Raw genomic sequence first — 24,042 nt, 5'->3', positions numbered from 1 at the left:
CATATAAAATATAAAACCTGGTCACGCTCCAACCGCCGACGAGTTGAAGACGGGCCACGCGTTAGCCGCAAGTGAGCACTCAGACGCCTTCCAGCTACACTCCCAATTCCCAGCCCTTTTCAAGCCTTTCTTTCGCAATTTTCTTCCTGGAAGGGCCTTGTTCATGATCACTATCCATCGTGGAGTAAGCGTAGATAGTTTCTAAAGCCGCAGTAAGAAATATAGCCACGGAAAATAGCCGAAATGTTCACACGTTTGAGATGCGAGGGGAGGCAACATTGGTTACAACAGTGGAGCGAAAACAATGGGCCCACGACATGTGCCAAGCCGCCTGAGGGCCACGAGGCTCAACAAAGAAAATGGAAAGACATCGGCGCGCATTTTAAAACCAGTCCCAAAAAAAATCAGATAAAAACCTGATTTTTGGCGATTATTTAAAGTGCATGACGTAATGCTGCGTCATCCCTGGTATTACCGACAGTAAACGGATGACGCAATGCTGCATCATGCCCGGGCGAAAGTGTTAAATTATTTTTTGTCAAATCATATTTGTATGTATTGTCTAAGGGTTAAAATAATACGCTCATCACATGAAAATTGTCTACAGAACTGATGTTATCATCATGATAATTTGCATTTTGTGTCTGTTTGAATACTGATGTTGCCATTAAGCTTCAATAGCTTAATGGCACCTCCAAACAGTCATCTCCCAATAATAACTAGATACATAAGAATACCATTTATAGATCTGCTAACTAATGAGAAAAGTAGCTGTTACCTGACTGCCACCTGCTGGCAGTAAAGTCACCACTACTAGGTTTGAGAGCCAGTGCGTCTTCACATAAATCTTGAGACACCAAAGAATGCTTTGGAAATCCTAGACCAACAGGGTGGGAATGGAAGTAATCAAGGAGCCACTCAGAATGGAAAATTTCACTCCTGATAATGACAAAATTCTTGCTCAGGATAATCAGAGAACTGCTGCAGGACATAGCACTCTCATTAGAAAAGCCAAAGTAAAGTATTCAAGGCATACCCATGGGTAAAGTCAAGAAACATACACAAGGGAAAATGTTAAATTCAAATAGGCACCAAGGGTACACCCGACAACCAGGCACCCATCCCCCAGAGGTCCAAACTAGAAACCTGAAAAAACAGAAAACACACCTGAGTAGCCTAGAAAGACCTCCGGGAGGACTCAACTGGAGTACCCAGCTAGGGAATCAAGGTAAAAACATCCGGAGGAATCCCCAACAGGAGGCCAGAAATGCATCATGAAGAGGAACTGGGAACCTCACATAGACATCCGGGGTATCTAACTGTGGAAAACATAATACTCACTCCAGAACCTAGAACACACCCTGAAAACACTGCAATAAAATACCCTACCAGGATCAAGACCGGCCCCCACCCCCACTATCAAAATAGAGGAAGGTCTGCGGTTGTGGCACAGACCTGAAGCACTAAATAGGTTGATATCAGAAGAGGAAACACTGTTCTATAAAATAACAGCAGAATGGGCACTATACATACAATACCATGGACATCTTAACTACAAAATTGCAGTGTTTGGTGCGCACTAAAATTCCTGATACTCTGGTACAGTTTTCCCGACACTAGGGCACGGTTTTTTCCCAGCCCTCGGGTGCTGTTTCCTCTGACACTTGGGTGCGGGTTTTCCCGACACTCGGGTGTGGTTTCCCCCGACACTCAGGTGTGGTTTTCCCGACACTCGGGTGTGGTTTCCCCCCGGCACTCGGGTGTAGTTTCCCCCCGGCACTCGGGTGTAGTTTCCCCCCGGCACTCGGGTGTGGTTTCCCCAACACTCGGGTGTAGTTTCCCCCCAGCACTCAGGTGTGGTTTCCCCAACACTCGGGTGTAGTTTCCCCCGGCACTCGGGTGCGGTGTCCCCCAACATCCGAAAAAATGTGAAACTTGACTGAAAACCCAGTCCTGGCCTGCCAACTGCAAAAGGGACAACAGTTAGAAAGTGAGTGAGATGACTTACATCAGGGCAGCCAAAGGTGATTATGGTGGTGGGGCCTCATGGTGCTCAGGGTATGGTGCCAGGCTGACCAACTGGTAACCAGCAAGAACACAAATAATCATTAGGAAAAGTTCCCAAGGGCCTCAAGTTTTTTATGAAGTGACCTCTGTCAGTCATTCTGCACTGGAATGAGTATTATCCCATAACTCCCTACAAGCTATAATAACCTTGATGAGACCATTTATAAAATTTCCTGTGGCATCAGTGTCAATATGTTATCCTGCCTGACTGTAGCAGACTCCTGTTAAAGGACACAGGACCTTACTTTAGGAAGGGTTACAAATCTGGAAGCTCAGGAAAGGTCTCTCATGCAGTCAAAACTTACTGACATACAGTATACATACCTACAGATAAGGTATACATACCTACAGATAAGGATGAGGTCATGAAGAATATTTGCAGGAAAACTTTCCACATCCTCTAAAATAACTACAAGAGGTGGACGAAGGCCTCTCTTTGGCAGAGACGGTTCACTGCTTAATTTCATCTTCTTTGCAGGAGATTTCTTAGGTTTAGATGGAGATTCCATAGTTCTGCAAGTAGATTCCATAATTTTGCATGGAACTGCCACAGTCTTGCGAGGCGATGCGATAGTCTTGTTTGGGGATACCATTATCTTGCGTGGGGATGCTATAGTCTTGTGTGGCGATGCCATAGACTTGCGTGGGGATTCCATAGCTTTGCATGACGTTACATCCTTGCAAGTATATCCTGCTACTTTTTGTGGGGATCCTCTTAACTTAGAAGGAAGATCATCTAGCATGCTGTACTTGTAAGCTCCTGGAAATTGTTGTAAAGTAAGAAGCTATTAAATAAGTGTCCTAATTTTTAAGTGTACCAAAATGCATATTAATCTAATTGCTCTTCAAATACTATGGTTCTATTGTTAAACAGTGGCATCACTTTTATCTAAAATGCTTGGGACAAACAGCCCTCTTCTGCAGATATTTCTGTGGTTCTTGGAACACAACCCCTCCCCTCACCCCTTGTATGACTGGAAGATTATATTGATGGAAAAAATGCACTCCAACAAACACAGTACAGTAAATCAAATAAATAAAAGTAAAATTAAACCAGCGTTGAATGTAATGAAACGCCATTTTCTGGGGGGAGCCCCGTCGACTCCCCGGAGCTTTACCGGCTGATATGCTAATGTCAGACTTTGGCATCAGTCATGTGTATGGAGTTCTAGGGCCTACCGGGGACCACGAGCCAGAACCTGGCCCCCTCAGAGAGGCAAGGGGAGCAATGGCCTATAGAAACCCCCGTGTGGTTGGAAGCATTCTATGTCTGCCATCGACCGGGTCAAGCATCCAGAAAGGTAAGCATTCCAAAACAAACCCCTATTCTGGTGAAAATTGCTACCTAAAGCCGAACTAGTGGATAGAACTCAACAGAAAACAAGGAAACTAGTATGACGTCATACGTCACCGCGCCGCTCTCTGCGCAGTTGCCCCCTCCCCGGGAGGGGGAAGGGGGAGCCCCAGACCTCCCACGCCGGCTATCCACCCATCAGTTCTGAGGCTGGATGTCAAAACATGCGAAAAACGCCGACCGGAGGGAGGGAGGGTTGCCGGGGAGCCTCCGGGTCTCACCCAGAAAATGGCGTTTCATTACATTCAACGCTGGTTTTCTGGGGGGAGCCCCGTCGGCTCCCCGGAGCTAACTACCCACAGAGGAAGGTCAAAGGGACAAAACCAGGAGGCGGACACCACGCACCCCCCAAGGAGGCGAGACAACCGGCAGCAAACTCCAACCCAAGGCGCCACAGCCCCGAAAATCCCGGGAACAACACGAGAACCACGAGCAGCAAGGCCCCTGCACGAACACCAAAAATCCATGCCCGAAAGACTGCAAGGCCACGTCGCCCGGACGGCAGCGAGAGCAGCGAAGCCACGAACGCCACAGGCATGAGGGAAGAACACAGGCAGCTTAGCCGCAAGAACACGGCTGACCACCCGGGACACTATCACCCGCGAACCGGGAAGAACAGAACCGGATCAACGCAAAACGCGCTCCGGACCCAAACGCCGTGGCATGCAAACAACAGCGGAGGGCCGCCACTGAACACATAAACGACACACCCCCGGCCCGACCAATGAAGCACCAACAAACCCTGGACCCCTCCAGAATGCAGCAGCCCCACCCCGCGCCAGAAAAGATGGAGACTGCTGCCATCAAACAACCAAAACGCTAAAACCGAAGGAGCAAGAAAACACAGCGACTCGACCCCCAGAGGCAAAGGCCCAAAGGAAAGAGCCGACGAAAAAACACACCGGAACCGAAGGGGCACTACCAACCGAGGAGAAGACAGAGCACGCTGATTAGAGACCAGGATGGTGCAAGCGGCGCACAAACAGGCCGGAGGTGAAACGACGCACAAGACAGCTGACTAACGGTGCAGAAGCAACACCAAGACCGAAAGCAAGCTGAAGTGGCTCCGCCTGCACAGCACGAAAAGAGGCGACAGTATGTGGCAAGACGACGGCTCCCAACCCCCACTAGAAAACCAAGCTAACAAGAGTAACCACCTAAGAAGGGACAGGAAAAGGAAGGACCGCCAAAATACCCCATACTGCCGCCAAGAGAAGCACGCAGGTGGGACACCTACCACGAAGCCACCCGACCACCAACCGGAGGCGAGATCACGAGGCAGAACATAAGCAGCCCCGACAAGGCCCCCCGAGCCCAGGAAAAAGGCGGAGCCGCGAGATCTCGGGCGCGACCACCGAAACCCAGGCGGCACAAGGAGATGGAACGTCTGCCGAACAGAAAAACTCCCCAAAGCATGCAAGCCCGCCAGGAGTTCAGAAACGACGGGTCCGACGCGAGACATCGCAAGACCCCCCCCCCCCCAAAAAAAAAAAAAAAAAACCGGCAGGGCAAGCTAGGAAAACCAAAGAAGGCGGAAGGGTCGCCGCCAGAACAGGACCCGAACCAAGGGGCACGAACAACTGCAATAGACTGAGACAAAGAAGCACATCACAGGACACAGGCTGACCAACGCCTAAGAACACACGCAGAACATCCCTGCTGCAGAGGAGGCAGGAAGAAAGAGCAGAAGCACAAAAAACCCCAGGAGAACAACCAGGGGTGGACAATCAGGCAGGGACAAAAACCCCACGCAATCCCCAGGCACAAAACGGCAGCAAAGTGCCACTCCACAACCGGACACAGGAACAAGGACACTCCACCATGAAACACGGTACCAATGCACACGTGCAGCAGCAGCAACAGGTACCACTGCAACATGCAACATGTAAATAGCAACTCCCCTCTGCAAAGGCAGAGAATGGAGCAGGCAGATCCCAGACAGGGCCAACGGAGACACGACAAAACCCTGCAGGCCCAGAAACCTGCACCAGGCGACCGACGGCGGAGAAACCCCGCTCGATACCTGCTGGATGAGGTACTGGGAGCTCTTTTACACCTGAAGCCCCGCCCAAGGTCAGGCCAGACCGGCCAGAGGATGGCCCACCAGGCAGCTGCTAGGAGCAGTCCACCGGCCCACATACCCCCACAACCAGGACGGGCCGGAACTGCCATACGAAAACAGGCCAGTGCGCCCTGGAAGTCCACGGATGAACCAGCAAGAAGGCTTAAGCTCGCAAGTAGGTCGTGTAACAAGCACAGACCACTGATGGTAATACAGTGTTCCCCAAAAGTGCCAATAGCACCACTGCACTCCACTGGTACTATCCCGCAAGTTCTACCAGATAGGCGGGACCCAGGAGCCAGAGCTCAAATCCTGCAAGCACAGCCAGGAGCCTTACCAGGTGAGTACAGAACCAACCCTACAACCCCCACACCTCACAACATTAAAAAAGGAGGGTCCCCTGAATGACTCCAGCATGGGTTGGACATGCACATGAGGGGGACAGGAAGGGGTGATAAAGGGACAGTCACTGGTGTGCGAATGGTCTCAGTCGTACAAAAATATACCTAAATAAAGACAGGTATATAAACACCGCCGCATCCAGCGCCCGGCCAAAAGACGCCAGACCGCAGAAACTCACCTGGCGAATGGTGGCACGAACTTGACACGACTCAACCGTGCCCAGAAGAACTTGGGAGCACCGCCAGGTGAAGACGCCAGAGCCGGACCCTGCCGGACCCGCTGGAGAACAGGGAGAGGCGAAGGAGGCGGTCCACACCCATGACACAGGGAAAACCGCGGTGTCCTCCCCACAACTGGGAACCAGGACATCCCCGGCGTGAAGGGGCACATACCGCAGTCAGGGAGAAGAACGAGAGGCGAAGCACTGTAGCAAAAAAGGGCGCAAAACCCCAGCACTGAAACACCGCCCAGACCAAAAACTCCACGGCGCATGCGCATAACACGCTGGCCGAACCGCACACCCTCCCTGCGGGAAGGCGCCAGCCAGGACTACTGCACGAGAAAAGGAGCCAAAAGAGGAAGCAGGAACAATAAAACCGGCCAAAGAAGCAAAGAGCCCAAAAAGGAACCCAACCGGGCGACAAGTAGCCCAACCGGGCGACAAGTAGCCCAACCGGGCGACAAGTAGCCCAACAGGGCGACAAGCACGAGGAGCCGACAGACGTTCCAATAATGCGGGAAGTAGCGAAAAACCTTCCTGTACCCTTGAGAACACAGAAGCCAACACTAGTCCCGAAGGCACACGAAGGCGCAGGCGCACCCGAGATCAGAAGTCATGCAGAACCCCATCGAACGGGGAAACATGACAAAAACACCGTCCCAAAAAGGGGGGGAAGGAAACATCCACCCACAGGACGGAACCAACCGACTCAAAGGCCAAGGAACCGAGCCCGGGGAGGGGCCGACGTCCAACAGCACGTACGGCGAGTGGGGAGGAAAGACCCCACTCCGCGTAACCACAAGCCCCGCCTAGAGGGGGATATAAACCCCCACGGGGTCTAACGGGGCCAAGGCCCCCCCAAGTCAGCCCCTCCCCAGCCCCGGGAACCAACACGACAGGCCCCGGGGCCGAGCCGTTCCCCCAAAGCCCCGGCCGTACCAGAAAACCGGGGCAGCCGTGAAAACACTAAGGAAGGGAGCCCACTGGCAGACTCATACAACACGGCTGGAGGAACAGGCCCAAATGCCCCCGTCACTACCCCGGAAGGGGAATTCCCCGAGACTGCCCGAGTCTCAACACCACCAAAAACCCCGCCCCGAACCTACAGACGGTAAGGAACCGGATGCAGGCAGGAAGGGTGAACCAGGGGAAAGACAAGGGGGCGTGGATGGAACCGAAGCAACCAACACCCCCAAGTCCCAAAACGAACTACAACGGGGCAGCCCCGGGGCTCCCGGGGAGGAAACCACAAGAACGTTGCTACCACCAAGGCTCAAGTGCAACGCCCCTGCTGCCCGCACCCGCTTTGTTAGCACAACTGGGTAACCGAGCCACAACGAGCAACCAAACTCGCAGGACTCCGGGTCGAAGGTGTCACCGACCCCACAGGCAGCAGACGGAGGCAAAACAGAGAGTCACCCAGAGACAAAAGGTGAGAGCAACCCTCAAACTCGCTGGAAGCGAGGGGGGGGGGGGCTCCGGGGTCACATCCATCGGACCCGCGCGCCCCCAGGGGTTTCCCAGGGTCCCGAGCGTTTACTTTAAGAGGACTCGCGCTCAGGTAATCCCAGGCAGGGTACTGCTAACCGGCACCCAAAGCTACCAAACAACTTTCTAAGAGCTGAACCCCCGGGACGTGTACACTCACGGGGACCTAGCAGGGGTACCACCAGAAAATACTCAGAACACAAGGGACACATGGGGCAAGAACGACGGCAGACCCCCCCACCAGGTAGATAAACAAAAAGAAAAAGAAAACCCCGCAAGAGGACAGCGTACCCAAGCGGAACAGAGCCGGCCGCTATGATTGGTAAAGACAAGCTGCACAGTACCCTGTGCCCCACCAGTGCAAACACTGCCCCTTACTCTAAGGCGAACAAGGGAGACAGAACACCCGAGCACACAAAGAGCGGCCGAAAACTAAGCAGTAAACGGCCAGGCAGGGGCAGGACCCAAGGAACTTGTGGAAGGTGGCCCCTAGCCCCAAGGGCAGTACTTACAGGGCACCTAGGGAAGGGAACCCTAGGCGCATGCAGCCCGAGTACTGGAGAATCACTCCCGGCTCACGCACCACCTAGAAAACAGACACCACCCTCTAGGTACAGTGCTGAAACAACCACTGGAGCCGGAGCACATAACCATTGTCTATAGCATCAGCCGAAGAACTGATGGGTGGATAGCCGGCGTGGGAGGTCTGGGGCTCCCCCTTCCCCCTCCCGGGGAGGGGGGAGCTGCGCAGACAGCGGCGCGGTGACGTATGACGTCATACTACTTTCCTTGTTTTCTGTTGAAGAGTTCTATCCCCTAGTTCGGCTTAGGTAGCAATTTTCACCAGAATAGGGGTTTGTTTTGGAATGCTTACCTTTCTGGATGCTTGACCCGGTCGATGGCAGACATAGAATGCTTCCAACCACACGGAGGTTTCTATAGGCCATTGCTCCCCTTGCCTCTCTGAGGGGGCCAGGTTCTGGCTCGTGGTCCCCGGTAGGCCCTAGAACTCCATACACATGACTGATGCCAAAGTCTGACATTAGCATATCAGCCGGTAAAGCTCCGGGGAGCCGACGGGGCTCCCCCCAGAAAATATATGTAGAATACAACTAATATAATAAAAAAGAAGTTTGACTGTTTTACATAGACCTACATGACAATAATTATTGGCTTCTGAAAAAAACAATGTTGAAGCAACAAACAAGTTCAATAAACATAAGCAAATTTGGGAGCAGAAGATGTAATAGACAAAAGAGTGTAAGGTTAGTCACTATCCATTTGACTCGACACAAAGCTATATTTCTGGCCCCTAATATCAACAATAAATAAAAATGGGCTGGGAGAGGGGATTGGGGGTAACAGAAGACTAGCTGTCTGATACTTTCTTAAAAAGAAAATAAAGCAAACTGACTATTACGAGCTATCCCTGCTTCCACAGATGCTTTCCCCAGTGAATTCTGAACCTCTTCCTCATCTTTTCCATGATGTGTTCTCAAAACTGAATCCATAATTTTGGGAAATGTCAAAGTCTGATGATCTAACACATCTCAATTACACACTATCCACTCTGCTACAAGTTCACTATGAACAACTTACCCATTCCATCTGTGAACAGTTTTCAACCTAAAATATTGCTTTATTTTTCTCTTATACATTTTACAATATCAATCACCACTCACCTGACTTGATGGTTATCATTTAAGTGTATTTAAACACTTTAGCATTTTGATGACCAAAACACAGCATTGAAAGTAATGAAGTCTCAATCCCGCAAACTGAAGCGGCTCTGCCACCAGTGCACGATACGAGGCGAGAATATTCAACGTAAGATGCAATCAATAAAAAAACAAGAAAGAAAAACAGAACAACTGAAACAAACATTGAAGAGGAACGACAAAGGGAGAGGAAATGGAGAAAAGAACACAAGGAGACTTCATACTGTCCCCAAGAGGATGACCGAAGGTGGGCACCAACAAACCAGCCACCTGATCACCACTATCCACCACACCATGTTGGATAACAAGAACTTTTCACACTAGAGATGCTATACCGATGATGATACTTTTCAAAACGCTTGTGCTCTCTAGAGTGGAGTACTGCTGCACAATGACAGCCCCTTTCAAAGCTGGAGAAATTGCTGACCTAGAAAGCGTGCAGAGATCCTTTACTGCTAGAATCCACTCAGTAAAACACCTAAACTATTGGGACCGACTAAAGAGCCTAAATCTGTACTCACTTGAGCGCAGGCGGGAGAGATACATAATAATTTACACGTGGAAAATATTAGAGGGGCTGGTCCCAAACCTGCACACAGAAATAACATCACATGGGACCAGAAGACATGGCAGGATGTGCAGGATATCCCCGTTGAAAAAAAGAGGTGCAACAGGTACTCTGAGAGAGAACTCTATCAACATCAGAGGCCCGAGACTGTTAAACACACTTCCGCTACACATAAGGGGCATAACTGGCCGACCCCTCACAGTGTTCAAGAGAGAACTGGATAAGCACCTCCAAAGGATACCTGATCAACCAGGCTATGACTCATACGTCAGGCTGCGATCAGCCGCGTCCAACAGCCTGGTTGATCAGTCCAGCAACCAGGAGGCCTGGTCGACGATCGGGCCGCGGGGACGCTAAGCCCCAGAAGCACCTCAAGGTAAGGTAACCATAAAGATGGCGATAAACATGTATCACACACTCCAAACATGAAGATTGGAGAAGGCAGAATCAACAAGGTACAGTGTACTCCACAGGAGCGATCTAAAAAAGGCAGAGCCTCAGGTAAACAGCCGGGTTTGGACACCGAACAAGCAGTGCCTGAAACCAAGGCTGAGCTGGCCACCAAGAAGCCAGAAATCCATTCTCCTGTTGGATTCCAATTTTGCCAGGACTCAGAGCAAGAGCTGGACCGGGAGAAAGAAGTATAGAAAGCCCCACCTTAACCAATCGCGCACCACACCGTGCCATCGCGTGGTGGCATGGTGACTGCACTTCAGTTTACCAGTGCCTCCCGCCTTGTGACAATCGCGCCTGAATTATTTGAAAAGAATTTCAAAGTTTTTCGGATTTTGGGGAATTTAAACATAAAAGTTATTATTATATATATCTTGCCATGGGTCCCAAGAAAGCCTGTGGTAAGGTTCAAGCCAAGAAAACACATGTGGGAATGACCATAGAGGAAAAACAAGAGAGACCATTCGTAAACATGTAAATGGTACATGGGTTGTTGAACTAGCTAGCCAGTACAATAAATCTATGTCAACGATATGCACTGTAACTGCTAAGAAAAAGGACATTATGAGTGCTAAAGTGGCAAAATGTGTATCAACAATCTCGAGACAAAGAACACAAACACTTGAGGATGTTGAAAAGTTATTAATTCACCCAGAGCAAGCTGCAGTAGGCCGTTGTGTTAACCTTTTTAATGACAATGTGATGTCTCACTTCAGACAAGTGTTACAAAGTAGGGAAAAACAAGTGTCACTAGACAGGTTTTTAGTAAGAAAAACAAGCAGTGAGCCACAAGCAGGTCCTAGTGGTATGCAGAAAAAACGTGCCAGAGAGTGTTCCCCAGAGAAGTCATCACTGCTTGATGTTATAATGGAAGGGTAGAAGGGTACCCATGGCGGCTCCTCAGGCTCCCCCTAACCCTGGGAACCAACCATAATACCCATGGGGCGGAGCCCGATAGGTTCGGGCTCTGGGTTCCTGGTAGGCCAACAGAACTCCTAAGACTGAAGTAACTGTGTAGGGGACGTTCACTATCTCAGTGACTATAGCATTAGAGAGCCACAAAGGCGCTCTCAAAGAAATAATATACATTTTATTCTAAAAAAACTACGAAGATGCCCAATACAAAATATAGGAATATTGGGAATTGTGAAAAAAGAAAATTACTTAACAAGATGAGTAGTAATAACTATTATGTTACCTGATACCATGAAGTTAATACAGCCATATTAACCTGAGTCCTCTTAATGGATGGTACTTTCATCATTTCATCTTCAAAATCAAGATCTACCAAGTCATTCTGACCCATCAGCTGTGTGATCATCTTATGAATGGCACCTCTGTAATAGCCAAAACATGTCTTCACTTTCCAGAGTAAAATAAATTAAGCTTAAGCGATAGCGATTTATAACAACTCATAACTTAATTACTCTTTTAGTGTCTCACAAACTGAAAGACCTACACGAACAGAAATGGACCATCCTCACCTAAGAGTGGTGCATTCTCTACTTCGAAGCTGTGCAATGTGTGGTGTAACCCCTTCAACCAGAAGGCCAACTAAACTGCTAAACACTGCATTGTGGTCTGACATGTTTACACCCGTTACTAAGCATGCTGTAGGTATATCTCTCTGGCCTTCCACTGATTTACCACCTGTAGTCGAAGCATTTATGGTGCAACTCTCCTCGCCAGAATTTCTAACAAATTTCACCAAGTCTTCAAATACTTTGGCATGAATACTGCTTTGTAAATCCTGAAATTAGTGGTAAAAGATGCATTATGTTATTAAATCAATGAAAAAGCAAATAAAAAGAGAAAACTATTTAAATGATGACAGTTATTTATGTAGCTGCAGGGAATATAAAAGGAATAAAACCAGTGTTGAATGTAATGAAACGCCATTTTCTGGGTGAGCCCCGGAGGCTCCCTGGAGCTTATCGGGCTGATGTATGTTATATTAGACCTGGACATTAGCTAAGGAGTTCAGACCTACCAGGGACCAGCGCCAGAACCTGGCCCCTTTAGAGAGGTTTCAGGGAGCAATGGCCCTGGAAAACCCCCTTGTTGTTGGGGTTTTCCTTATCTGCCATCGACCGGGGTTAGGCACCCAGAAAGGTAGGCATAACAAAACAAACCCCACATGGTAAAAACTAAAACAAAAAACAAACAAAAAGGTAGAAACTCCCTACAATCCCAAGGAAACAAGCAAACATCACACTTTACTATCGCGCTGATCGTCTGCACAACCCTCGCCGCCCCCAAAGGGGGAGGGGGGAGCCCTGCACCTAGATTCAGGAAGCTCTGTGTATTTCTTCGTAAGTGGGTTTGCTACGAAGGTTCCTAAGTGCGCCCTAAGAAGATGCTTAGGTGCGATTCAATAAGGTCCACTTTGGAAGAAAATTGTTGGTTCACCTGCGTGCCGATAGAGGTCACTACTGTGTTTCGTTTGGCCAATCAGAGAGCAGCAACATTCTTCATATTGAAGATTTAGCGCTGGCTTATCGGAGCTCTACTGCCTCCTATTTACGTTGAATTTTCTTATAAAATTAGTATATTTCGAAGTAAAACAATGTTTTTTCAACATCTACAGCCAGCACCGACATTGTATTAAACAAATATGTTACATATGTTGTTTACCTACGTAATTCTAAGAGATACTGTGTAGCTGTCCTTGTTGCTCGGAAGATGCGCTGACAATTATTGTATATATTTACTGAATTTACCCAAGGGCCACTAACTATCTAGTGGCCTCGAAGAGGACAGAAAGCCGGCGGCTTGTTAAAGGGCCCGCCAATTGTCTTAATGATATTTTTTAGCTGGAATTTGGCATTTACGGCTTCAGCGGGTAGGCGGTTCCATGGGTTTATAGCTCTCTTGGTGGAAAAAAAACATCTGTTTTCAGTCCTACTTGAGAGAACATACTCTCCAACACTATATCTGTGATTGTCCTGTTATCAGTGACTTCATACCAAATGGTATGAGGTATTTTGAGCTCTGTAATTACTTCATACACTCAGGAATATTGGAAGATATTCTTGTGCTGCACCCAGATTTTGCCAGTGGGGGCTAATAGATCAGCATTAAGTATTTTGTTCTCTCCTAATTCCATGTATAACTGGCAATCCTGTGAGGTGATGATGTTGGATGAGCTTGTAGCTGGTTTTTGATCTACACTGTGTGGTCCTTTATACAGAATAGGGAAGCAGCACATTGCTGTGTATACCTAAACATGTTTAAAAATACATTGTTTGAGAGGAATCTGGTAGAAACTGGTAAGAGTAATTATAATATAATGTTTCCATGATTCAGTGCTTACCTCTTGTGAAAATTGCTTAGAGTTGTTTAGTCAGAGTTGATTTGTTTTTTTGTATTGAGGCTGGTATTTTCTAAATTGATTCCATGTACATGTCTAACCTTCCTGTGAGATGGGAGTATTAGATAAACTTATAGCTAGTTTTTTATCTACACTGTGTAATATTCCATATAGAATAGGGTAGTAGTACATTGCTGTGTATACATAATCTTCTTAATAAAAAAAATCAGTAATAAAGATTTTAAATTATAGTTTGTATTATTACAAATTCAGTACTGTATTATCCTTATTAAATCATATTGACCATGGATCATTAAGATCTCATGTTGATATGTAATAGTCATATTTCTTTTGAACTGCTAATCCATGCTAATCATTCATTAAATTGTGCATTATGTCTCAATTTTTCACTTCCTTAGATATACTGTACAGTACAAAAAGATAGGATAAAAATAAACCAGTAATATTTCTTTCATTATATTTTTCATTTAAATAACTGCATCAATATTTTTACAGCTGACAGGATTTGTTTTACCATATAGGTGCATTATTTGTTAAAAAAAAATTTGGTTTATTGTTACACACAATGGTGCTACATAGCCTTCCCAGCTTGGTGCCTTCTTTTTACTTATTGATTAAAAAATACTTACTGATTAAAAAATAAATAATAAATACATTTTATTCAGGAAAAGTACATACAGTTGATTTACAAACATAATGTTGGATTTATAGACAGAGCTAGTACATACAATACCTAAAGCCACTAATACTCATATCATTTCGGGCAAGGTGTGGGGGGAAAAACACAGACTAAAACTTAATAGTAATCGGGATTAGGTATAAATTGTGTTGAAAGAAGGAATAAAAAATACAAAAAGGGGGGTTAACATAGCATAAATCAGCAATTGCACATGTTGGTGAACAACGTTGTTTAAAAAATAGCAAGACATGGGTTGACATTTAGGACGTAAGTTAGGTTACATGGAGTTAATTAGGCAGTACTTGGTTTAACTCTTAAACTAGTTGAGAGAGGTACAGCCTTTGACATGATTCGGGAGGTCATTCCACATTCTGGGTCCCTTGATTTGTAGAGCACTTCTAGTTTGGTTACACACAGCCAAATTGAGTAACAGGAAGAGGTCTTGGACACAAATTTGTTCCATGCTAAATGTAGAGGAATCAGCTGAGTATTCCTCAAATAAAATAAGTTGCCTCAGCTTATAAGGTAAATAAAATAAGCATTTCTCAAATAAGTAGCTGCCTCACCTCACTGCCTTACTGCTACATAGCCTTCCCGGCATGGTGCCTTCTTTTGATAATTACTTGTTCCACACCCAAATTGTATAACAGGAAGAGGTCTTGGACCCCTACTTCCCTCTCTCTTTTTTAATGATCTATATAGTCATAATTATAGCTTTAAGTATTCAATGAATAAAGTTTGTGACATTTTTACCCTTCTCCTTACCTAACATCATTTGTGCAGCATATTTTTATTTTATGTCTCACCCAGATTTAATTTCAAAATAAAACCAAACTAAATAAATTAGAAATGGGTATGTATAGCTAAGGTATACCCTTACTACTAGGTGAACAGGGGCATTTGGTGATAGTAAATGATCCCATCAGGCAGGGCTCATCACCTTCTCTCATATTTCATGTTCACCAGTGTTTATTTACTTAATAACTACTGGTATAATATCTTGCTATTATAAAACTAATTCTACTATCATCAAACACATATTTACTTCAAGTTTCAAGCAGAGAATGCATATATAACTAACACGAAGGATTACTCTTCACTAGATTCACCAGCTATAATATTTTGGTCATGTTCCAATATCATAAATCGATCCCAGTGTTATGTAGTAGAGAAAAAATTACTTATATCCAGTTTACGTAAAGCTACGAGTGGTCGAAACCACACTTAAATCCCGGAATGAACTTACGAAGGTTTTTCCACTTAGGGTAGCTCTTTGAATACGGACGTAGCCGCCACGAAAGCGCTAAGACGGAAAACGCTCTTAGCTAAGAGGAAAAACCTTCGTAAGTACCTTCCTGAATCCGGCCTCTGGACCTCACCGCGCCATTGCCTAGCATCAGTTCGGAAGCTAAGCTTCAACCAACTCGAAAAAACCGCCAACCAGTGGGAGGGAGGGTTGCCAGGGAGCCTCCGGGGCTCACCCAGAAAATGGCGTTTCATTACATTCAATGCTGGTTTTCTGTGGGGAGCCCCTATGTCTCCCTGGAGCTTCATACCCAAAGAGAAGGAAAAGAAAGGGCTGACCTGGGAGGCGGCCGCCACAAACTCCACAACGCGAAGCCGGGACAACAGGCTGCCACCTGCAACCCAAAGGCAACAAGAACGCACAGGAGTAGACACGCGCACAAAGAACGAGCGGCCAAGAACCTGTGTGACCCTCAAATCCTTGCGCCCGAAATGAGCCCTAGACGTCACCAACAATGCAGCGAAAGCTGCAAATGTCCGAACAGCACGGGCGCAAGGCTAGACCGCAGGCTGGAAGACTTAAAAACTCTGTGGATGGCCTGGAAGACCCGAGCTAAGAAACAGACAACGAGGGGAACAGGATCAACCCAAAGCGCATCCCCAGACACGGTACGCAGGTAACGGCAAAAAAGCGCAACCAGACAACACAGGACGCACCCCCAGTCGAACCAATCAAGCATCAATAACCCAAGGACCCCTCCGGAAAGCACCCGTCTCGACCGTCGCCAGAAGGACGGAGAAAGGCTGCAAACGTACAAACCTACCACCAGTACCAAAGAGCAGAAACCTGAACCGAAGGGGCTACCACAAACTGAGAAGATAAAAAGACACCCTGATCAAGGACCAGGACAGCTCAGGTGACGCATGATCAGGCCGAAGGTGAAACAAAACACGAGAAAGCGTACGGAACGGGGCAGATGTGACGTCCACCACGAACACAAGCCAGAGAGCTCCGCCATTGCCGTACAAAACGAGGCGACAGTAAAAAACAACAAATAACTGTAGTCCTGAAAACCCAAGAAAGGACAAGACAACCCAATGCGACAGAGAAGACAACCTACGAAGAGCAAGAAAAAGGTGCACAGAAACACCAGGAACATCATACTGTCGCCGAGAAGAAGCTCGCAGGTGGGACACCATCAACAAAGCCACCTGATCACCACAGAGATGGCGATACCCACGTCAAAATACCAGACGCGAAGAGCCAAGGAGAAGGCCGAACCAGTCATGTACAGGACCGGTCCGACCTGCCGAAAGAGGCGGAGCCATGGGAAAACGCCCCGGGTTCGGACACCTATCAAGCAGCGTCTGAAAATAAAGCTGGGCTGGCCACCAAGGGACTATGAGGACTAATCTCTTGGGAATGAGCTCCAACCGAGCCAGAACCCGAAGCAACAGCTGGACTGGGAGAACAGGAACAGGTACCCCCATCTCGACCAGTCCTGCTGAAAAGCATCCACCGTGAACGCCTTGCAGGCAGGTAAGGGCACCACATAGAATGGGCGACGCCTAGACGATGCCGACTCAAAGACGTCCATGGCCAGGAGTCTATACGTCCTGCAGAGCCAACGAAACGAGTCGGTGACGACTGGCCAATCCGCGAACAGAGGAATGAACCGTGACAGGCTGTCCGCCATGATGTAGGACACACCCCGGACATGAACCTCACGGTTAGCCAAACCCCGAGAATACAGCAAACGAGCCACTCGAAGGGACCAACCCCAAAGGTCAAACACCTAAGAGAAACCCTGTAGTTCCGGCAAAGAACCATCAGAGAACAGTCCGACTGTTGCTGAATGGTAGAGCACCGAGTGACCCGAACCCTCCGAGCGCAAACCAGACAGCCACGAACCCCCAAAACGTGCTGTGAGCCCAACGGACAGGCAGACCCCACCATCTCCGGCCGACCTGGTGAGCACGGGTCACAAAGCCCCACCCGAGAGATGACCCGTCCGTAAACACATCGAGCGAAGGCTCGGGGAGGTGCCAAGGCACGGAACTCCGAAAACCCCGAAGAGGAAGCTGGTGAAGCAGCACCAACACAAGATCCCCAGAGGAACAAACCCAACGATTGCAAGAGAGGCGGAAGGGAAGTCTCTGAAGGAACCAAACAGACGCCGAAGCCAAACACAACCCTGCGGGCAGACCAGCGCGTTGAAATTCAGACTCCCGCACAACTGCTCGAGCAACTGCCGAGCAACCCGGGACTCCCTCATGAACAGCCGAAGGCGGGACCACAGTCGCAGCAACGCTTCTGGAGGGAAAGACAAAAAAGCAGTCGAAGAATCCAAAACAAGGCCCAGCCAGGTCCGAACCCGGGACGGAAATAGATGGAACAGCCTCCAGATCACCAGGAATCCGAACCCGGCGATCTGGAAAGAACCACACCCCTGGCAAGCAGACAAGCGGACTGACTGGGAGCCCACACCAGCCAGTCGTCGAGGTAGGCCAGAAACCGAATCCCAAGCAGACGCAGACAGGTCACCAAGATCCAGTAAAGATGTGTAAATACACTAAGTGCCAATTACAAACTAGGGAAGGCAACAAAAGCGACAAACCATCGGCAAACCAAAAAGCGGCCCCACCATCAACTGTGCCAGTCCCAGAACCCTGGAGAGGAATGTGCCAAGAAGTGACCCGCAGGTCCAGGGGTACAATCCAGGCACCCGGCCCCCAACAGAAGCCGGACCGGAAACAACAGTTTTCCGAAGAAGGCAAAGAATCCAGGGTGCAGGCTGCATAAGTCCAGAAGAACCGCAAGGCCCATGTCTGCACTAGAACAGGCGGGAACCTCGGACGGATGGGGCGGAACGACCACGTCCAAACGCACCCACACCAAGAGGACATGACGAAGCGCAGGGGAACAAGCCCACACCGCCAGCCCTGAATCCCCCAAAAGGGAAGAAGCCGTCCAATGCCACCAGAGGCTGGAAGACAACCACAAGCGAGAGCTAACAGAGCAAGCTGCACCCCCAGCGCCCCATCAACAGCAAAGGGAATAGAACCCCTTCCAAAAGAAAATGTATATAAATACACACATACATACATGTACACACACACATATTATATATATATATATATATATATATATATATATATATATATATATATATATATATATATATATATATATATATATATATATATATATATATATATATATGTCGTACCTAGTAGCCAGAACGCACTTCACAGCCTACAATGCAAGGCCCGATTTGCCTAATAAGCCAAGTTTTCATGAATTAATTGTTTTTCGACTACCTAACCTACCTAACCTAACCTAACCTAACTTTTTCGGCTACCTAACCTAACCTAACCTATACAGATAGGTTAGGTTAGGTTAGGTAGGGTTGGTTAGGTTCGGTCATATATCTACGTTAATTTTAACTCCAATAAAAACAAATTGACCTCATACGTAATGAAATGGGTAGCTTTATCATATCATAAGAAAAAAATTAGAGAAAATATATTAATTCAGGAAAACTTGGCTTATTAGGCAAATCGGGCCTTGCATAGTAGACTGAGAAGTGCGTTCTGGCTACTAGGTACGACATATATATATATATATATATATATATATATATATATATATATATATATATATATATATATATATATATATATATATATATATATATATATATATATATATATATATATATATATATATATGTCGTACCTAGTAGCCAGAACGCTCTTCTCAGCCTACTATGCAAGGCCCGATTTGCCTAATAAGCCAAGTTTTCATGAATTAATTGTTTTTCGACTACCTAACCTAACCTAACTTTTTCGGCTACCTAACCTAACCTAACTTTTTCGGCTACCTAACCTATAAAGATAGGTTAGGTTAGGTAGGGTTGGTTAGGTTCGATCATATATCTACGTTAATTTTAACACTTTGTGAGGATGAGGACTCCGCCTGGAGTCCTGTTTCGCCTACCTGCTTCCGCGATGTGGACATAAAATGATGTCCTGAAAAAAATATTTGTATAAAATTCAATTTTAATCCGATTTACTTTGGGTTTGTTTCAAACTGCGCGCCATGAGGCTCTCTTTCTTACCACTAGGCTGCATGGTACAATAAGTTCATGAAAGGTGTGGACCACTTCGATCAAATGGTATTACCATTTTACCCGGAAAACTGACAAGTGGACCTAAAAGATAACGTTTTATTTCCTGCAAATGGCTTTGCATAATGCCTTTGTTTTGTACAAATACAACACAACTGATCAAAAAAAGCTAACATTGCTACAGTTCCACGAGGTGGCAAATTGGGCCCTATTGTGCTGGGACCCGGAAGATTGGCCTCAAACAGCAACAGTATCTCAACACTTGCGGCACGCTCCAGACATAAATGATGACACAGGTCCTGCCTATGTTGACGCCATGCAAACTCTTGGACCATCTGGTGTGAGGCGGCCTTTGTTCACTTCAACACCTCAAGCTGAAGCAGCAACCGAATCAGAACCTGAGATGTCTGGCACACTGCCATTTGACGAGACGGTTTTGTCAGATGACTCTGACTCAAATGTTGAACCTCCAGCAATTCAGTTGATTCTGAAATCGCATGAACTACAAACTGAAACGAGTATTTTGATACCAGAATGAACACTGTATCACATAAACTGCCATAAGTAGACTCGAACCTTCATAGATTTTTTTTTGGGTGTAGCGTGTGTCTGCATGAGTGTCCCAAACGGGTTGCAGGTGGGTGAATTTAGCCGTTTATACTGGTAATGCTTCCCCCATATCATGTATTATATGCATATGTCTGTTTAGGGAATTTTATTCCGATCAATGTACAACCAAAAATAACTGTGTGCAACAAGTATAAACTTGACAAACATAACAAAAGTAAAAACATTTCGTGTGTGTTTGACGCTCACTGATATGTTCCAGCGTTGTTTTATATTTGGCGCTATTCTATCTTACGCTTTGTTGATGTTTTTTACCTACGGGCTCATAGAACATTCTATTGCGAACACATTGACATAAAAATGAATGACGTACATAGAATAATAATGTCAGGACAGTGAAATAAGTATAAACTTTCAAAGCGCCGTATCGCGCACGTGTCGTCCCGTCACCGATACCGGGTAACAATTTCACCACTTCCCACACTCTTGCGGGTGGGCCGCGATCATTATTCTACGTTTATATTCATATCACCGTGTTGGGAATTTCATTGCGAGTCCATTGATACCAAAATTAACGCTGTAGGACAAGTGTGGAGGTGATAACAATCCCAAGAGTAAAAACATTTTGTTGCTGTTGGGCGCTCACGGCGAGTCATCTTCGTAGTTATTTATTTGGTGCTGGTATCCCTATACGTTTCGTGACTTTTTTTACTGATGTTCTTCTAGAGAATTTTATTGCAAACATGTTGGTACCAAAATGAAATACGTAGCTCGAGAACTAAGGTCAGGAGAGTAAAAAGAGTATACACATTTTTGTTTTTACGCTTCAGCGACAAAAACGCCGCTCGCACATACCGCTTTTTTTTTTACCTTCGCCGGGCACGCGAAAGTGTTAACTCCAATAAAAAAAAATTGACCTCATACATAATGAAATGGGTAGCTTTATCATTTCATAAGAAAAAAATTAGAGAAAATATATTAATTCAGGAAAACTTGGCTTATTAGGCAAATCGGGCCTTGCATAGCTGGCCGAGTACGACGTTCTGGCTACTAGGTACAACATTATATATATTATATATGTATTATATATATATTATATATATATATATATATATATATATTATATATATATATATACACACACACACACACACATACATACCTACACACACACACACACACACACACACACACACACATACACACACACGCACACACACACACACGCACACGCACACACACACACACGCACACACACACACACGCACACACACAGTTATAAACCTGTATCATTGACAAGTGTAATAGTGAAAGTATTGGAAAAACTAATCAAAACTAAATGGGTAGAACACCTAGAGAGAAATGATATAATATCAGACAGACAGTATGGTTTTCGATCTGGAAGATCCTGTGTATCGAATTTACTCAGTTTCTATGATCGAGCCACAGAGATATTACAGGAAAGAGATGGTTGGGTTGACTGCATCTATCTGGACCTAAAAAAGGCTTTCGACAGAGTTCCACATAAGAGGTTGTTCTGGAAACTGGAAAATATTGGAGGGGTGACAGGTAAGCTTCTATCATGGATGAAAAATTTTCTGACTGGTAGAAAAATGAGGGCAGTAATCAGAGGCAATGTATCAGAATGGAGAAATGTCACAAGTGGAGTACCACAGGGTTCAGTTCTTGCACCAGTGATGTTTATTGTGTACATAAATGATCTACCAGTTGGTATACAGAATTATATGAACATGTTTGCTGATGATGCTAAGATAATAGGAAGGATAAGAAATTTAGATGACTGTCATGCCCTTCAAGAAGACCTGGACAAAATAAGTATATGGAGCACCACTTGGCAAATGGAATTTAATGTTAATAAATGTCATGTTATGGAATGTGGAATAGGAGAACATAGACCCCACACAACCTATATATTATGTGAGAAATCTTTAAAGAATTCTGATAAAGAAAGAGATCTAGGAGTGGTTCTAGATAGAACACTATCACCTGAGGACCACATAAAGAATATTGTGCAAGGAGCCTATATGCTATGCTTTCTAACTTCAGAATTGCATTTAAATACATGGATGGCGATATACTAAAGAAATTGTTCATGACTTTTGTTAGGCCAAAGCTAGAATATGCAGCTGTTGTGTGGTGCCCATATCTTAAGAAGCACATCAACAAACTGGAAAAGGTGCAAAGACATGCTACTAAGTGGCTCCCAGAACTGAAGGGCAAGAGCTATGAGGAGAGGTTAGAAGCATTAAACATGCCTAAACTAGAAGACAGAAGAAAAAGAGGTGATATGATCACTACGTACAAAATAGTAACAGGAATTGATAAAATCGACAGGGAAGATTTCCTGAGACCTGGCACTTCAAGAACAAGAGGTCATAAATTTAAACTAGCTAAACACAGATGCCGAAGAAATATAAGAAAATTCACCTTTGCAAATAGAGTGGTAGACGGTTGGAACAAGCTAAGTGAGAGGTTGGTGGAGGCCAAGACCGTCAGTAGTTTCAAAGCGTTATATGACAAAGAGTGCTGGGAAGACGGGACACCATGAGCGTAGCTCTCATCCTGTAACTACACTTAGGTAATTACACTTAGGTAATTACACACACATACATACATACCTACACACACAAAATGTATAAAAACCTATATACATACATGTAAATAAAATTTTAAATAAATTAAAGAAAAGAAAAAGACAAGCCGCCGACCGGTAGGCAGAGAGCACCACACTGGCCAGACGAAGAAGGCACCAAGAGGCCCACCTCGACAACAAAAACCCAAAGCCCCGGCACAACCACAACACGTGCCAAGACCCAAAAAGATCAGCCTGCAAGCCAGGAAGACCTCGGAACCCCAAAAGGCAGAACCAGTCACAAACGAGGTAACAAAACCCCCTGAACCCACAAAGGGTCCCCAAGAGGAAGATACCTCTGGAACGAAACCAAAGAACCCAAGAGAACCTGGAATCGAACCCGGGGGAATCCAAACTATCACATTTGCCAGCAGAATTGCACCACTGAAGGGCAAAGCACAGCACCCAGACAGAACCCCCAGGGAAACGGCCAAAACAGACAGAAAACCGAGGGACAAGGTGTGGGAATAAGGGTAAACAGACAGGGACACTGAGCCCAAACCCTAGGGCCCAAACCCAGAACAGACAGAAAATGGAAAAACTGGTGTAAAAACCAACACCCAACCGTTCCCAGAGGAAAGACGACGTGCAGAACACCCCAGAAAAACAAGGAAACAGGAGGATAAAATCCCTAAAAGGAGGTGAAAACTTAACCAAATCGCCAGCTCGCACACCCAGGCAACAGTAAACAAACGGCAGCGCCGCCCGTGGCCAAGTGGAGAGTTATCCACAGAAAAGAAAATGGCCACCAAAACAAAGGAGCCATGACCAACGCAATAGAGCCGAAAACACTCCAGCAAATGTGGGAAGAAAGCAGACTAGAGGGACGAAAAACCCCGCCCAGACGCAGAAAACCTAGGCAGGGGCAGACAGCCCCAAAACTGCAAGCGGACATCCCCCCACAGCCCCAGGAACCCGCAACAGAGGCCCCGGGGCAGAGCTGTCCTCCACACCCCTCTGCCCTTAAAGAAAAGGAAAAGTCCATGGGAAAGGCACCAAAGATGGGCCGCTAGTAAGACCCAAAAGCCTTGGTAGGAGGAACAGGCTCGAAAACCTCCGTCCCCAACCCGAACAGGGCAGCTCCCGAAGCCGCCCAATTCTCGGC

At 46.4% G+C, this 24,042-nt stretch overlaps 1 protein-coding gene across 1 annotated transcript in view; it reads right to left on the bottom strand.

Moving 5' to 3' along the window:
• The window catches only part of LOC123754673 (origin recognition complex subunit 3-like), a 194,658-nt gene that overhangs the window by 125,252 nt on the left and 45,364 nt on the right, over positions 1-24,042 (bottom strand). The window contains exons 3-4 of the mRNA XM_069320246.1: positions 11,817-12,082; positions 11,531-11,669 (exon numbers count right to left, since the gene is read on the bottom strand). Coding sequence (XP_069176347.1) covers positions 11,531-11,669; positions 11,817-12,082 — 405 coding nt within the window. The remainder of the gene's footprint in view (positions 1-11,530; positions 11,670-11,816; positions 12,083-24,042) is intronic.

This window comes from Procambarus clarkii, unplaced genomic scaffold, assembly GCF_040958095.1.
Source record: "Procambarus clarkii isolate CNS0578487 unplaced genomic scaffold, FALCON_Pclarkii_2.0 HiC_scaffold_107, whole genome shotgun sequence".
NCBI lineage: Eukaryota > Metazoa > Arthropoda > Malacostraca > Decapoda > Cambaridae > Procambarus > Procambarus clarkii.
This window is presented reverse-complemented; position numbering and strand designations above follow the sequence as displayed.